Genomic DNA, 18,216 nt, shown 5'->3' with positions numbered 1-18,216 from the left:
GATTTTTTTTTTAACCCCAGGCTCATCCCTGACTCTATCATTATTAAACGTTGTTCTTCACAAATTTATCTATCACCCGTCGTCAACCAAATCTGTTCCCTCTTGATTTGCAATTATGAATAATCATGGTGTGGGTCATAACCCATTCTGAATGGTCGCCATAATATTTTGGAGGGCGAACAAAAATTATTCAGAAGGGGGAAAAAAAAACAAAACATAAATGGCATCAAAAGTTTACAAACTTTAACACCATTTTAATCGCATAGAAAATTTCTTCAACAATTCTTTTCAATTTTTTTTTACCTCCCAATTTTTGGCCAAGCAGACTAGTTTGACATACCTGGACTCTGCTCCATGGCTTTCTTTCCCCTAAATTAGCCATTAGACTTCTCCGACTGAATGGTCTAAAAACTGAGCAAGTGTAGTACAGGCAAACGATAAATTTCAATTTAGTTCAATAAATTTGTAATTCACTCTCTTTTCCAGCTCTACTGTAAGGGTAACCACAACAACAAAAATTGGGTAATTCATGATGTATATATCTATAACCATTCGTGTAAGATCGGTGAATATTTTGCCACGGTTTAAAATGACACGATTAACCCAATCCACACTTTTCAAGATTGGATCGCATTTTTTCTCACGATCGCTCAGATTTTTTTAAATGCTTTCCATCCGCACTTTCAGACACCTCAAATGTCACATGTATCAGGCATGAGCTTTTTCGGCGAATTCACGGAATATCCATGATTTCTTTTCTACCTCGGGGACAAAAACTATTATCCTAACACACTGTAGCATACGCAAACTGGAGCCTATACCGTAATTTTTGCAAAATTCTGTGATTTTGTTTTTACCCCAGGCTCATCCCTGATGTATCGATAACAGAATTTGCAAGGGTTAGGGTTAGCGATTTTCTTTCCTTTCTTCTTTTTATTATATTTTTCACTTTGGCCACTTTCAGAGGAGGTTACTTCTTGCGGGTATTACTGCGGCTCGGGCGAGACGTGCATCGAAGCGAATCAAGTCTGCGATTTTGTAGCGGATTGTCCCGACCTCTCCGATGAGGATGATTGTGGTAAATCAGAGCAAATCTTTTCTGTTTCATATGACAATATTAATGACCCCCCTCCCCCCCCTTCTTTACTGTACCCAAATGGCTTGAAGGGGATGTGCAACCCCAACCATCATCTTAAACTGGTATGATGGAGATCTCTAAGAAGATCAAACTAACAGATATCATAATTAATAAAACTCATATTTGAGAGCTATCATTTTGGTTAAATCTGGCTTGAAGAGGACCTTGACACAACCATCATCTTAAACTGATATGATGGAGATCTCTGAGAAGATCAAACTAACAGATATCTTAATTAATAAAAGTCATATTTGAGAGCTATCATTTTGGAAAATCTGTGATCATGTCATAGCACTACTCGGATCAAACAATTTAATGGTGTCTTCTTTTTTTCATTTTAATAAATTCAAGGTAGAATGCTAACGGTTTTGAAACCGAAACCGATTTCGGCCTCATCATCAGGCCAAGTGTGAAGTGCGTCGATAATCCTACATTCAACATTTTTTAAAACCCATCAGCTTTAAGCAAAAATATACAGTGTATTGTATCTATGTATTTTTTAGATCCTCCTGCAAGCAGGAACTCGCGAAGAAGCCTCATTGGCTTATCAAAGCCGCAAGCTGACCCAAGTCAGTCTCTTACATTCAAATTTAACGTCCATGATTTAATATGAATTGTCAATTGTCAACAACTCTGTAACTGGACGACATATATACATTAATCTTGGAGTGACTCGAACCGGGGACCTTATGATTGAGAGGCACCGGCGTTAACCACTGAGCTAAAACTCCACTCCACTTCACACAGTGTAATAAGTAAAGCAAAACATAACAGTAATTGAGGAAAAGAATGTGAAGCACAGCTTGATGATGTCATATTTAGACTTGATCAAGTCTTCAGTAATATGTGTGAAGGAGAATGGCATATTTTAGAATTGCAGGAATATGTGTGAGGGAACATCAAAGTCCTGTGCTATCTCCCAAATGAGAAGGGCTGCCATCCATTTTCTAATTTTTTCTGAAATGCCAAACTAAGCGAAGGATAAATCTTTACATCTCCCTCATCAAAGGTTACTCCTGTCAGTTTGAAAGCAACCTCTGCGGTTGGATATCCGAGTACACCGGAGCGTTCAGATGGATCAGAGGTCGGGGTGAACTCCCTCAAGATAACACCGGACCCTACATCGATCACACCACACTCAGTCCTCTCGGTAAGGAGTCAGTTAATCCTACCTCATTCCTTGTTAATCCTACCTCATTCCTTGTTAATCCTAAAAACTGTTCATGTATAGCCTTATTATTGCTACTTATTACCTTAAAGGTGGACAGTCTGTTATGAATGTATCTCGCTTTTTGTCTATTTTCTTTAAAACTGACGTGTTTCATTTTTCAACAGGTTATTACATGTACGTGGCCCCATACAGTGGTAGCATCACCTGGGCCAGTCTGACGGGCCCTACATTACATAATACGGCCACTGGCTGCGAGATGCAGTTTTGGGCCCTCATCTCGGGGGTCAATGTGGGCTTCATCGAAGTCACCATCCTCGACGACTATAACAGTTGGTCCGGCCTTACGATGGACACCCCCACCGGTGACAACGTCTGGGAACAGCAAATCGTCCGCATTGGAAGGAACAGGGGATCTCTCCAGGTCTGTGTTCCATTTGGGGAATAGTTAATATATCAGAGTTAAAAACTCTGAGTGAGAGCGTGGTGGCCAATTGGCTAAGGCGTCGGACTCGTGCTGGTTCGATTCCTGCCTAGTTCATTACGTTGTGTTCTTGGGCAAGATGCTTTATCTCACTTGTCTCACTTGCCTCTCTCCACCCAGGGGTTAAATGGGTACCTGTGAGGTAACTTGTCATTGGACGCAGTGTATACTGCTGCCGACTGGAGGGATTGTCTCTGGGACAGGTTATCATTGACCAGGGGTCATGTAACGTCTGTAAAGCGCTTTGAGACATATCGCTGGTATAAAGCGCTATATAAAAAGCAAATATCATAAAATATTATAAAAACAAGTTCTTTGGTGAATGTGTAATAGGCCGGAATGGGGATCTCTAAGCATTTGACAAAGAATCTGTTATATGGGTCCTAATGTGTGTGATCTGTACTGCTTTGGCGGTAACAAACTTAAAAGGAAATTATGACTCACCAGTTCGACGTCTAGAAAATACAGGATCCATCCATGATCCCTTGTCCTGGGCATAAAAACCAAATCAGTCTAAAGTAGGGAGTGGTGTATTTAGGATTTAAGGTGAATTTCACAGATTTTGTAGACACTTTTCTTCAAATATTAAGCATAGTTGACCTGCACATTAAAAGCACATCAGAAAGAAATATTCAATTATGTTTGTGTTTGCTATTAGTTTTTATTCATTCTTTGTATTTTTACATCTCAGTTTTTATTCATTCTTTGTATTTTGACATCTTTTAAAGAAAAAATAAACTGAACTTTTGAGGCTTGAATAAGGGCTGCATTTTGATGAGTTTTTTTTATATTTTTTTGTTGTTTTAAAACATTGGGTAGTAGTAATTCTGTAAAGGAAACATGAAATGAAGGCAAAGTAGGGTGGGCACAAAGGTTTCCTTAGGAGGGCAAGAGGAAGGGGAGTGTGCGGGTAGGGTAGAGGAGGGGCAGGGGTCATCATTTGAGTACTGGGATCTGCATGTAAGTAGCTAGTACCATTTACTTAGACTGTCAATATCTACTTAATTGCTCAACGGAAGGTCTTTGGTCGTTTCCGTGTCTTAAATATTGAATCTTCTTTTGAAACCATCAGGTGATATTTAGGTCATCCAGATCGTTTGCTGTACAGGGAGCGATTGCCATCGACGACATATTGTTCAACAACTGTGACTTGCCGGGTAAATAGTTATCAAACAATTTGGTTCATGCAAAATTTTGCAGTTTTAAACCAGATTATACCCTTACAAAAGCCCAACCTTAATAGCTGTGATCGCACAAGATCACAGATGAAACACATCAGAGAACACAGGAGGCAGAAAACCTGTTTCTTTTACACCTTTTCACATGAAAAATTACATATTTTATAGTGTTTCTAAAACATGAGGAAAAGAAAAAAAAACTGTAGATCATTATAAACCGATTGCATTGTATCTCAAACAGACAATTAAGGCTATGCCAATAAAATCATTTTTAAGATTTGTAATCTACAGTACCTACCTATAGGTTCATTATAATTCTGGTTGGCTGAAATAAACCCCACATTTAAAGGGGTAGTATACAGGCACTACTGGACAAGATTCTATATAATGTCTGTATGTGTGAGAGTGGTATTAATGTGTTCCCATAATAACATTAACTTATTGCATTTATAATGTTATTGTCCTCTCTCTCTCAGTTCCTGGTGGCTCCTGTCAGTTGAGTGAGTTCACCTGTGACAACAGCGTCTGTGTTCCGAACAGCCAGGTCTGTGACTACAACGACGACTGCGGGGATTTCTCCGAAGAAGACGAAGAGGACTGCCGTAAGTCTCATCCTCATCACCTGTACGGTATTTTAAATATGGTCACGTTCAAGTTTATGTCAAAAATGATCCCGGGAGCTAGAGTTTGGACTTCCCATAGGCTTCTTGTACTCATCAGATCTATAAAGGCATGAGCTTTCTCCGCGAATTCGCGGAATATCTGTGATATCTTTTCTAGCTCTGGGACAAAAAAATATTATCCTAACACACTGTAGCATATGCAAACTGGAGCCTATACCGCAATTTTTGCAAAGTTCCGTGATTTTTTTAACCCAGGCTCATCCACGATAATGGCTTACCAAGTGAGCCCCTTTAATTAAATATATAATGGTTCTTTGTTACTTTATGTTTGATGATGTTTTAACTGTGTCATTCGTACATTACAGCCTACTATGTGAGATGCAGCTTTGAGGACGGTATGTGCGAATACTCCAACATCCAAGACGATGACACCGATTGGAACCTTGCCTCTGGCGTAGACACCAATCCCCTGCCGCCGTTCGACCACACCTTACATCGTCCTGGAGGTAGGTTTAATTTAAACGATGCCGTCAAAATCAAACCAAAGCTACATTGGTAGATGCCACTTGCATCCTGGGACTGGCAAGATATCGCAATCATTTATATTTGATTACATAATTAGTTACATAACTTATGTTTATTTATAAAAATGCCACGGTTACATTCTCAATGTACCGGGCCGGTACGGCGGTGGGCAATGTTATTTGGATTCCTGGCCCTGGCCATGTCTTGCTAAGCAACCACTGTCCCATGTTGCCTAGCATCGCCAAATTTATGTTTCACAAGTCGCCATCTATGTTGCAAATTAGCCATTGTTGAGTAGCAGTTTGAAGACCTAGTTTGTTTCACAAAGTGCCCATTTTTGGCATAATAGCAACTTGCTGCCCAATATTGTTAGTGAAGCTATGATCTGCCTTTTCTGTTTAATTGTTTTTGTTAATTGTTGTCTATGATCTGTATCTATTAATTCTTTGTTTCATCCTGGGTACTTTTTTCTCACATTTCCCCCTTTTTTGCAGGTTCATTTGTCTATGTGGATAACGCTCCAGCTAATGCCAACACAGCACGTCTGGCCGGACCGATATTCTTGGGAAATCCGTCGGGATATTGCGGTGTAAGAATCTTTTTTCAGTTTTAGTCAACAGGCATGAGCTTTTTCTGCGAATTCGCAGAATATCTGTGATTTCTTTTCTACCTCGGTGACAAAAACTATTATCCTCACACACTGTAGCATACACAAAATGGAGCCTATACCGCAATTTTTGCAAAGTTCCGTGATTTTTTTTTTACCCCAGGCTCATCCCTTAGTCAGATGTAAATGTAATGTCTGGAACACAATAAAAATAAGGGAGTTTTAACTCTTGCGTATTCGATTTTGTAACTTGGGCCTTTTGTGGTCGGTTACTTTAATGTCAAGTATAACGTCGGAAAGTTGGTTCATTTTGCGGAACATGTTATTGTTTAGCACGGAAGAATCCTTTTTTCGTAACAGTTTCTTGAAACTTGACAGAATAGTACAGACAAAGTTAGATCTATCAAGTTTTGACATGTAAAAAAGGACATCGTTCACCTACCTCTTATGTATCTTTTGTTTAAGATGGTAGCGCTGTATGAAAATGAATTGTTATATTTAGTAGCAAATGTGAACTTGAAGCAGATAAGTGTGAAGTATATACAAAGTGAAATGTTACAATTATAATCTTGAATCATGAATTAAAATGTAGTTTACCTCTGAAATATTCTTTGTATGCTTATAATAAGTGATGACGGCTTGAATTTATCTTGCCTCTCGAAGAAAGCAGATTACCATCAATAATTGTATGGGTGAGTAAGGGGGAGTTAGGGGGAGTAAGGAGGGTTAGGAGTGGCAGCAGGGTTCCATTTCAAAAGAGGATACCAATATACAGAGACCACAACAGTGAATACAGGATGGTCTTATTTATTGTTAACCGCTGCAAAATGTTAAGAACGCTATTTCATTTTTATTTTGTCTGCATTCATTGATTCAAATTTTTGATATTTATTTTTTTCCAGATGAGGTTGTGGTTCTTCAGTGATGGTAATAGCCCAGGCACCTTGCAGTTTGCATACAGGACTGGCACTACCGGACCTGATAGAGTCCTTGCGGAGATCCAGGGTCCTGTTGGTAACTACTGGGAGAGATATGAGGTCGAATTTGACTCGGCATTTGACTTCCAGGTGATCATGCTGAACAAATTTTTTTCGTATTATTTTTCTTTCTTTGAATTTCGCTCTTTTTCTTCTTTTCTTTTTTACTTTTCTTGGCTAGTTCATTTTCTTTCATATGTTCCTTTTTCTTCTTCTCTTCTCTTCTCCTTTCTTTCAAACAACAAGTTTGACTTCTGACCATTATATATCCTTTTGTTCCTTTTTTTCGTATTTTTTTTCTTTCTTTGAATTTCCCTCTTTTTCTTCTTTTCTTTCATGTTTTTCTTGGCTGGTTCATTTTCTGTCGTATTTTCCTTTTCCTTCTTCTTCTCTTCTCTTCTTCTTTCTTTCAAACAACAATTTTGACTTCTGACCATTCATATATCCTTCTGCACCACCTTACGTATATATCTTTGCTTCTGTAACGTTCTGCTCTTTTCCTCCTTCAGGCTATGATTGTAGCTGTTCAGAAATCCGGTTCGAGGTCAGGGGTCATCGCAGTAGATGACATCACATACACCGATGGCTGTGTTAAATCAACAAGTGAGTTAAAGAATGTGACAAAGATGGTCTTAATACAGGCATGAGCTTTTGCCGCGAATTTGCGGAATATCCGTGATATCTTTTCTACATCGGGGACAAAAACTATTATCCTAACACACTGTAGCATACGCAAACTGGAGCCTATACCGCAATTTTTGCAAAGTTCCGTTATTTTTTTCTTACCCCAGGCTCATCCCTGTTAATAACAGTTTAACTATTTCCTGGTCTGAAATAGGTTGCTATTTCTCCGCTAGACTGCACTAATTTATTCACTGGAGTAAACATGGAATTTATTCACTACAATACTGTAAAATTAATTCTCGATACAAAGAATTTTTTATGCAGAGAGAAAATAGAGAAATCGACCGAACAGGCTGAAAATAAAAAAACACAAATGAAGGGACTCATTTACTAATGCATTATGGTAGCAATGTGGAACTATAATGTACTGTGTATTTTATGCAAATGGTAGCTATTCCTTCCAATCATTTTTTTCCTTTTTTCAATCATTTCTTTTTTGTTTTGTCTTTGTCCCTTTGGAACATGTCGTAAAGTTCATTTCACTTCCTTTTTCTTTTTCATTGAATCATTTTAGCCAGCACTGTACAAAAATTGCAGACAGAAAAGAGGATATCTTTTTTCTATCCAAATCTTTTAAATTGTTTTTCATTTTCTTTTGTTATATCTTTTTTTCCTTTTCTCCATAGGTGGTCTTCCATCTGATCCGCCCGATGGTGGCACCACCATCAGTCCTTGCGGTTCTGGAAGATGGCGTTGTGGTGACGGAGGTTGTATCGATCGATCCCAAGTCTGTGATTATGCAGCTGACTGTGGAGATGGTTCAGATGAAGTTAATTGTGGTAAGGGTGAACTACTATAATTCCAATTTCTTTATTCCAGTATAAATTACAAAATTTATGAATAGGACACATAATAATGATACATAAAGGACATAAAAATGTACAATCATGAAAGCATGTACAAATAAGAAATAAGATGGAGGATTAGAAGTTTGAAAGAATAAAAGGATTATAACAGAGATTCTAAGAACCCATTTTGAATATAAATGGCTGCTCTGTAGATAAATGAGTTCTTAAAAAGCATAATTCTAAAAGTTGGCAAGATAGTAGGATTTCGTAATAAGTTTTTGTTATAACTAAATGGTTGCTACCAACTGAATGTTGTTTGACAGCCACAAGTTAGGTCTTCTTGGCTGGTTGGAATTATATTGACCCAATTTCACCTTGCCATCAAAATTCACCCCCCTCCACACCTCCCACCTGCTCTTTTTTTCCTTTCAAACTTTACATACTAGCCTCCTCGATAATTCTGGCAACCCTTCTCTAATTTGTTTTCTTTTATTTGGCTTTAACCTTGTATTTCTTGAGAGAGTTAATTTGTGGACATGTTTTTCTTATTTTTCTTCTTCCAGGCCAGTGTGACTTTGAGAATGACATGTGTGGTTACACGGACAAGAGTCTCGGTAATCATGTTTGGAGGAGAACAGCTCTACTCGCTAGAGCACCAGGTGACGGTAAGTACAGAGTATGAGTTTCCATTTCATTGTTCAACCATGAGCTTTTTCCGCGAATTCGCAGAATATCCGTGATTTCTTTTCTACCTCGGGGACAAAAACTATGATCCTAACACACTGTAGCATACGCAAACTGGAGCCTATACCGCAATTTTTGCAAAGTTCTGTGATTTTTTTTTACCCCAGGTTCATCCCTGATTGTTTCAATAAAGGAAATTCAATGCCAACCAGCTTGCTGAAATCTAGAAGCAATTCAGTTTTGACTTACTGCTTGCAATTCTTAAAATTTAATTCTGTTTTTGGAGGGTTTTGTTTGACCTTTATTTTTTATTTTCTATTTCAGAAAAAAAACTATTTGATCAACCATTTAAAAAAGACTTCTTTTTTTTTTTTGACTGAGTTTTTTCATTTTAAATCTAGCAGTATCAAGATATTTGTTTATTTTGTTGCAGGACAGTTTTACTGTATTACAATAAAAAAATATTGGAATGAATAATCGTTCATATATGTTTATATTTCTTATTACCGAAAATGGAACCCCTTGTTAGCAGAAATATTCATCTCTTTATCTCTTATGTAAAGAAATACATAAACAATGAAAGTCCATTTCAGAGTTTTGTATTAGAAACTTATGAAAATAAACTTAACAAGTTCAGGCCTAGAGAGATTTATAGCCATTTGCTGAAAACTGCTGACCTGCTGACTACTTAAAAATATCTACTGGCTAAAACCAAATCTTTTTTTATTTCTGGTGATTTTCCTGAATAGCGGCATACAGTAGTTTCCGCACAGGCTCATGGGAGCTGTTTCAATAATATCTGCTTATAGTAAATTTATATTAAAAAATAATAAATACAGCGATGTGCCCAGGATTTCCTGAGTGCAGGGTATACTGATTGCCGTCCTGGGGAGGGTCTAAGGGGGCAGGAGGTGTCCCCCTCCCGTTTGAATTTTTTTATTGATTTTGAAGGTGCTCAGATGCCAAATGCTGGCACTTGTGTAGCTTTTTAAGCACAAACACTAGTTTTGCTAACAATTTACATTTTTAGAAATATATTGTTAGGAATGTAGGGATTTTAGATGAAAATAGTGTTGTGCGGGATTCACGATTTTTAAGACAGTGCTGGGCGGTAATTTTTAGTGCTGGGCGGAGCCGCACAGTGCCGCCCAGCGTGGGCACATCCCTGAAATAGCTTATGGCTGAAGATATTGAAATTGTGCAATTGTTAGCAATGTCTTTAACATGTTCTTTATATCTTCATTCAGAAAATGTATACCCCCAACATAGAGGTCTAAACTTAATGTGAAAAGAAAAATAATTTTTCAAATGAAATCAATTAAAAATGAGGTTTTATTGCTCTTATTTTACATGGACAAACATGACATTTATGAGAATCTTCAAATTTTTCTGTTGATATGAAGTTGTAATTGTTCTTATTTTTGGACCGTTTAAGGTTACTACCTCAGGGTAGACACGGGCACAGGTATCTTCGATGAGCCCGCCATTCTTGAATCTGTCTCTCTGCCAGTGACGTCACCAAAATGCGTTCTTCAATTCTGGTACCAGTACCAGTCTTCTGTGAGTGGCAGCTTTATTGTTTTGAGTGTTTACATACCCTGTATCTACAGAGATTTTGTCATAATCCCTAGAATAACAAAAGAATTTCCTGTTTTATCCTTTAGAATTGTATGTACGTATGTATTTTAGATCCTCCTGCAAGCAGGAACTCGCGAAGAAGCCTCATTGGCTTATCAAAGCCGCAAGCTGACCGAAGTCAGTCTCTTACATTCATATTCAACGTCCATGATTATGAATTGTCAATTGTCAACAACTCTGTAACTGGACGACATACATTAATCTTGGAGTGACTCGAACCAGGGGATCTTATGATTGAAAGGCACCGGCATTAACCACTGAGCTAACACTCCTATAAAATTCTATTTGACATTTTTGAAGGTACTGATAATGAATCATGCGGAGATAAAAAAGGGCATTTACTAATAAAAAGAAATTATATAGCATCGATATCAACAACAGTTGTTCAAAGGCGCTAAAAGACAGTTACATGAAATTAATTACAATACACATGTATTCAAACAGAAAAAAATATTAGCAGTTTCTTGATGAGGTTTCACAAAGAGCATTCCATTTGTTTAGGAGGAGCAAAACATGAGAATGTCATAATCCTGCATACCTAGTCATTTTCCCTCCATCAGAGATACATAGACCTGGTGACTATCAAATAAGTACTCCTGATTAAAGGGTGTGAAGACTGGCGCAAAAAGAAACATCTAATGCCAGTAATCTGACCTAGTTACGAATGAGGTATAACAGAAATGTTAGACACCACCATCGATCCCAGAAAATACACACACAGCTTGCTATCGTCGGTAATTAGACACTAGTGTACAGTCAGTAACATACGGCTGCGGTCAATACCTACAGCACAGTATACAAACGATACAGCGATGAACATCTCAGGTCCAGCTAAAGAAAACAAGGTATCACGTTTCATTACTGTCTGCATCGTCTAGCGACATGAGAAAAACTTCACTTGCAAGCAGCGGAAAGTTAACTTTTTAAAGATGGCGGCACGCTGTTTGGGGCAAGTCTTCAATGCCTTTAAGTTTGTTTTTAACCATTTATATCGATACAATAAAAAACAATTAACAAATCTTTGTTTGATTTCTTTCCTTTCACCAAACAGGATCCTCAATCCAATTTCAACGTTGTACTCGTCAATGATGACGATGTGCTGGACAGGGTGGTAGTCTGGTATCCTACATCAAATGTATTTGACTGGACCCTAGCAACCGTCAGTTTTGGTAGACAGACGACGGATTTCTATGTGAGCATGATTTTCTTTCTTGTCCTTTAAAAATGAAAAACAATTTGACATTTTTAAAGTAACTGATCATGAATAATGCTGAGATAAAAAAGACATTTCTATAAAAGTGTAAAAAGTTAACGTAGTGATGTGACGTCGAATTGTATATTAACACATGTAAACATAGTTGATTAAGTTTGAGCAAACGTGATTTCATTGAGTCTCACTTATCTGAAAACATCCCAAATGAATTTGCCCCAGGAGATCAAAGAATTTGTGGGCTATTGAATTCAACCAATCAATCAGAAGACATTTATATAGCGCCTAAATCAACAGAAATTGTTCAAAGGCGCTAATACCATAGCGTGTACAACTTAGCATTGGAAACGTGTCACGCCAACACACCAAAGTGTGCACAATTCAATCAATCTCTCCTGGGGCACCACAGTGCACCACAACCATGTGTCTCCTGGGGAACTTCCCATAGGGTGCAGCCACAAACCGGCGCACGCAACTATATTTACAAGTTAACTCGCAAGTCCCCATTTATACACCTGGGTGAAGAGAGGCAATGGAGATAAAGTGCCTTGCCCAAGGACACAACGCAATGATCTGGCCAGGGCTCGAACCTGCAAACCTTAGATCACAAGTCCACTGCCTTAACCACTTGACCACAATGCTCTTCAATTGGCACAGCTTTGTGCCGTCTCGTTCCTACTGCATTGTAAATCTGAAGCTTTAGAAGCTGCATACCAACCCCCCCCCCCCTCTTCAATGTCAATAAGTTATCAAACAATATAGCTATCAAACACTCTATTACTTGATTACAATATCTTCAGTTTGGAGCCAATCATGCAAATCAAATAAAAAGGGCAAAAGGGTTCCTTCCTTTAATATAAGAATTTTTTCTTCTCTTTTTCTCTCGCCACTGTAACATCTAAATTCTCTTTTTGTTCTATGGCAACATCTAGATTCATTTTGAGGGCTCTCTATATAACCAGGATGAAATAATTTATCTTGATGAGATATCTCTAGTGGATTGTAAAGCTGCAAGTTACGAACCCTGCGAGCTGCACTGTTCCAACGGACTCTGTGTTCCAGAGACTGTACGATGTGACTACTCGGATGATTGCGCGGATCCAGAGAAAACAGATGAAATGACTTGTGGTAAGTTTAACTTTTTTTTTCTTTTTTTTTCTCGATTTTTTTTTTTTTCAATTTTTTTCATTTTTTTTTTCCAATTTTTTCCTCATTCATTATAAAGAAATATTTTATAGAAGCAGGACCCTAGATACTTTGAAATAATTAGAAAGTAGACATAGTTTGGGGTTTTATACCATAATTATCATGAAAGATAATTGTGACTACTATGCCTAACGTAAACAAATATAATGACTCGCTTCATGCACTCAGGAAGTCTCTTGAGGTATGTACCCACAGAACTTGGCTGCCTTGTTCCTGTCAAGAATATGTTGTTTAGATTGTTTAGGAAATCTCAGAAATATACCTCAGCCCCATGATTTAGGACAAGTGACATGTTTTTAATGTCATAAGTTTCTCTTTGATAATTTGAAAACCTTTCTCTCGGATTGTCAATCTAGATGATTTTGTCGAGCGCTGCAACTTTGAAGTCGACCTGTGTAACTGGAGTCAGTTACAAGACGATGACATGGACTGGGCTTGGATAACTGGGAACGCTGGCAAGCAGGGTGGTGCTCCAGGATGGGATCATACCACCATTACTCCTGAAGGTGAGAGCAACATGTTTTTGTAAAGAGGCATGAGCTTTATCCGCGAATTCGCGGAATATCCGTGATTTCTTTTCTACTGCGGGGGACAAAAACTATTATCCTAACACACTGTAGCATACGCAAACTGGAGCCTATACCGCATTTTTTTTTACCTCAGGCTCATCCCTGTGTAAAGCAGCTGATCAGCAGGTCACTTTTTTACAATGAGACAATGTCTAACTTATCCATATCCAGACTCCGGTACCATGCAAACAAACAAGAAAAACTTACTTGTTTCTAGGATTGAATGCACCTTATCAAATGTAAAAGCTGCACTGATCTAAAAATTCCTGCTCAGCAAAAACCTGCTCAGCTAGGATATCAAACAATCAGGATTATTACTGTAGTCCTACAGAGTATATTGTGTGAAACTGAGAGGCACAATATAGATTATGTCCTACGCAGCCAAGCTGCATGATGCTGCAGCCCACTCAGCATCCTACCTTTCACATGGTACCTAATAGATGATGTCTTTCTTCTTCTACTAGACCTACAGAGTATATTGTGTGAAACTGAGAGGCACAATATAGATTATGTCCTACCCAGCCAAGCTGCATGATGCTGCAGCCCACTCAGCATCCTACCTTTCACATGGTACCTAATAGATGATGTCTTTCTTCTTCTACTAGACCTACAGTGTATATTGTGTGAAACTGAGAGGCACAATATAGATTATGTCCTACCCAGCCAAGCTGCATGATGCTGCAGCCCACTCAGCATCCTACTTTTCACATGGTACCTAATAGATGATGTCTTTCTTCTACTAGACCTACAGTGTATGTTGTGTGAAACTGAGAGGCACAATATTGATTATGTCCTACCCAGCCAAGCTGCATGAAGCTGCAGCCCCCTCAGCATCTTACTTTTCACATGGTACCTAATAGATGATGTCTTTCTTCTTCTACTAGACCTACAGTGTATATCGTGTGAAACTGAGAGGCACAATATAGATTATGTCCTACCCAGCCTAGCTGCATGATGCTGCAGCCCCCTCAGCATCCTACTTTTCACATAGTACCTAATAGATGATGTATTTCTTCTTAAAGTAAAACACTGTTCCGTCACAGTCCCAGGATTGAATCAGAAATCAGTGATAAAATTTAGTTAGCAGTATAGAGTGTATGTGGTATTACTTTTGGGATGGTGTTTGTATGTTTCACTTTTTTCAATCTAACTAAGTTCAGTTTTGTTTTTGTTATTTATTTGTTTTTTTTGCCTCTGTCACCAGGTTCCTACCTGTACCTCTATAGTCTGGCAGGAGATGAGTTCAAGACAGCTCATCTTGGAAGTGTCGTTTTCATGCCATCACAGTGTCAGGTGAGGAGAATTATTATAAGTAGTTGTTATCTAGGATTGCTGCCCTCTATTCTTAACAACAGTATGTTTGTTTGGGTGTGCTGTTAGTGACTGCTAACTTCTTCCTGATTTATTGACTTGACAACAACATAAGTTAAAAAGCAGAATTACACATTGTATTAAACATCTTTTGTAAGAAGATAAAAGATAAAACTTCATTAATGTGCAATAAAGAAAACGTTTTATCATTATCTAATGGTTTATTGGAAGGAAACCTGCAGCTATGACCTCATCAGTTTGGAGAAAATAACATTAGTCGTGTTTAACAATTTCTTTTTTTTAATTTCAGTGACTTTACATCTATTAATTAATAAAGTAGGCAAGATTAGGCAAAATTAGGTAGATATAAATTGTAATTATGTTATCTACTGATTTTGAAACTGTAGGTCCAGCTATGAATCCCTTGTGACTGTGTAGGAGTGGACCTAACATTGGGTGGGATAGTGGGTTGGTGTGCTTGGGTGAGGTAACCCTTTAAAGCACAACCCTGCCATAAGTTAAGATTTCAATATTCAGTAGACTGCAGAATTGGTATTTATTTATTTATTTAGTCATTTAGTCATTCATTCATTTATTAACTAATTATTTATTTTATTATGTATATGTTTTTATTTTATTTATTTTCTTGTGTGGTCATTTATTTATTTGCATATATTTATTGACTTGATGCTTCATTCGATCCTTCTGTCTATGTAGATGAGATTCTGGTATCACATGTACGGACCCCAAGTCAACAGACTGAGCGTGTTAACCAAGACGTCTCTCACCGCAGACTACAAAGTGAAATGGACCAGGTTCGAAAGCCAGGCGGATGGTTGGATGAGAGGAGATGTTATCATGGATGATATCTCAAAATTTCAGGTATTAAAAATACAAAATATGTAAAGAGAAGTCTTAGCAGGGAACAAAGAACCCAAGTATCATTTTTGCGATTCAAGAGCAAAACTGGTCTCTGTTACAAATAATAGGCATCTTAATTATGAAGATGAGCATAGGCTATTGAAGCACATGTGGCCTTATGTCATATTTCTGCTGCTTCAGCCTTGCTACAGGGGACTTTGCAACTCTTCTTCTTGACACATGTGGGTTGGTGTCATATTTTTGCTGCTTCAACCTTACTGCAGGGGACTTTGTAGCTCTTTTTCTTGACACATGTGGGTTGATGTCATATTTCTGCTGCTTCAGCCTTGCTGCATGGGACTTTGCAGCTCTTCTTCTTGACACATGTGGGTTGATGTCATATTTTTGCTGCTTCAGCCTTGCTGCATGGGACTTTGCAGCTCTTCTTCTTGACACATGTGGGTTGATGTCATATTTTTGCTGCTTCAGCCTTGCTGCATGGGACTTTGCAGCTCTTCTTCTTGACACATGTGGCCTTATGTCATATTTTTGCTGCTTCAGCCTTGCTGCATGGGACTTTGCAGCTCTTCTTCTTGACACATGTGGGTTGATGTCATATTTCTGCTGCTTCAGCCTTGCTGCATGGGACTTTGCAGCTCTTCTTCTTGACACATGTGGGTTGATGTCATATTTCTGCTGCTTCAGCCTTGCTGCAGGGGACTTTACAGCTCTCCTTCTTGACTCATGTGGGTTGTTGTCATATTTCTGCTGATTCAGCTTAGCTGCAGGGGACTTTGCAGCTCTTCTTCTTGACACATGTGGGTTGATGTCATATTTCTGCTGATTCAGCTTAGCTGCAGGGGACTTTGCAGCTCTTCTTCTTGACACATGTGGGTTGATGTCATTCATCTGCTGCTTCAGCCTAGCTGCAGGGGACTTTCCAGCTCTTCTTCTTGACATGTGGCCTTATGTCATACATCTGCTGCTTCAGCCTAGCTGCAGGGGACTTTGCAGCTCTTCTTCTTGACACATGTGGGTTGATGTCATATTTCTGCTGATTCAGCTTAGCTGCAGGAGACTTTGCAGCTCTTCTTCTTGACAAATGTGGGTTGATGTCATATTTCTGCTGATTCAGCTTAGCTGCAGGGGACTTTACAGCTCTCCTTCTTGACTCATGTGGGTTGTTGTCATATTTCTGCTGATTCAGCTTAGCTGCAGGGGACTTTGCAGCTCTTCTTCTTGACACATGTGGGTTGATGTCATATTTCTGCTGATTCAGCTTAGCTGCAGGGGACTTTGCAGCTCTTCTTCTTGACACATGTGGGTTGATGTCATTCATCTGCTGCTTCAGCCTAGCTGCAGGGGACTTTCCAGCTCTTCTTCTTGACATGTGGCCTTATGTCATACATCTGCTGCTTCAGCCTAGCTGCAGGGGACTTTACAGCTCTCCTTCTTGACTCATGTGGGTTGTTGTCATATTTCTGCTGATTCAGCTTAGCTGCAGGGGACTTTCCAGCTCTTCTTCTTGACACATGTGGGTTGATGTCATATTTCTGCTGATTCAGCTTAGCTGCAGGGGACTTTGCAGCTCTTCTTCTTGACAAATGTGGGTTGATGTCATATTTCTGCTGATTCAGCTTAGCTGCAGGGGACTTTGCAGCTCTTCTTCTTGACACATGTGGGTTGATGTCATACATCTGCTGCTTCAGCCTAGCTGCAGGGGACTTTCCAGCTCTTCTTCTTGACACATGTTCCTTATTACAGGCACAAGCTTTTTCCGCGAATTCGCGGAATATCCGTGATTTCCTTTCTACCTCGGTGACAAACCTATTATCCTAACACACTGTAGCATACGCAAACTGGAGCCTATACCGCAATTTTTGCAAAGTTCCATGTTTTATTTTTTACCCCAGGCTCATCCCTGTTAATAGTAAATATGTATCTTTTTGTCTGTCTCTCCCCTCAGGTCGTGATTGAGGCCGTTGCAGGAATATCCTCTGCTACTGGTGACCATATCGCAATTGATGACATCAGCTTCACCCGTGGATGTGTTCTAGACCCCGACAATACCCTCCCTGTAGAAGTGTCTCCAACACGTAAGCCAATCCCCTTTATATTGCAGCTGCTCCTTATTGATTTTTTTTTTTAGTGTCCAAACCAAGAGGTAAAATATATAAATAAAGAAAGAATTTCGAAAAATTGGTGTTAACTTCTTTGGCAGAAGTTTATGTTCATGATGGACAAGAAAACAAAAGTAACAAAACAGGTGAGAAATATTCTGATCCCTTAATGTTTCTAATCCCTTCGTAATCCCATAGTGATTAGTGATTTCTAATCTCTTTAGGGAGTCTACCCTCCTATAACCATTCTTTTTAAAGGATCTTAGTAAAAAGTTTTGATTCCAAAATTATGGACCAATTTTTGGAAAATTTAAAATTTCTGATTTGTAGCTCAATCACCTACATATCTTTTGCTGTTAACTATTTAAAAAAAATGTTTTAGGAAATCAATGACTTCTTCAAAGCAAACATTGAACCTTAGCTATGACCTAACAAACTTCTATAA

At 38.6% G+C, this 18,216-nt stretch overlaps 1 protein-coding gene across 2 annotated transcripts in view; it reads left to right on the top strand.

Annotated features, from left to right (window-relative positions):
• The window catches only part of LOC139983053 (MAM and LDL-receptor class A domain-containing protein 1-like), a 170,602-nt gene that overhangs the window by 136,987 nt on the left and 15,399 nt on the right, over positions 1–18,216 (top strand). For both annotated transcript variants that reach the window (XM_071996389.1, XM_071996391.1), the window contains 18 exons: positions 965–1,078; positions 2,148–2,288; positions 2,474–2,730; positions 3,863–3,947; positions 4,445–4,570; positions 4,957–5,097; positions 5,611–5,705; positions 6,626–6,790; positions 7,210–7,303; positions 8,011–8,163; positions 8,736–8,837; positions 10,292–10,416; positions 11,546–11,686; positions 12,637–12,832; positions 13,267–13,416; positions 14,684–14,772; positions 15,508–15,672; positions 17,618–17,747. In XM_071996389.1, coding sequence (XP_071852490.1) covers positions 965–1,078; positions 2,148–2,288; positions 2,474–2,730; positions 3,863–3,947; positions 4,445–4,570; positions 4,957–5,097; positions 5,611–5,705; positions 6,626–6,790; positions 7,210–7,303; positions 8,011–8,163; positions 8,736–8,837; positions 10,292–10,416; positions 11,546–11,686; positions 12,637–12,832; positions 13,267–13,416; positions 14,684–14,772; positions 15,508–15,672; positions 17,618–17,747 — 2,469 coding nt within the window. The remainder of the gene's footprint in view (positions 1–964; positions 1,079–2,147; positions 2,289–2,473; positions 2,731–3,862; positions 3,948–4,444; positions 4,571–4,956; positions 5,098–5,610; positions 5,706–6,625; positions 6,791–7,209; positions 7,304–8,010; positions 8,164–8,735; positions 8,838–10,291; positions 10,417–11,545; positions 11,687–12,636; positions 12,833–13,266; positions 13,417–14,683; positions 14,773–15,507; positions 15,673–17,617; positions 17,748–18,216) is intronic.

This window comes from Apostichopus japonicus, chromosome 16 (genome assembly GCF_037975245.1).
Source record: "Apostichopus japonicus isolate 1M-3 chromosome 16, ASM3797524v1, whole genome shotgun sequence".
Taxonomy (NCBI): Eukaryota; Metazoa; Echinodermata; class Holothuroidea; order Aspidochirotida; family Stichopodidae; genus Apostichopus; species Apostichopus japonicus.
The sequence above is the reverse complement of the archived record's forward strand: the minus strand, read 5'-3'. Positions and strand labels throughout refer to the sequence as shown.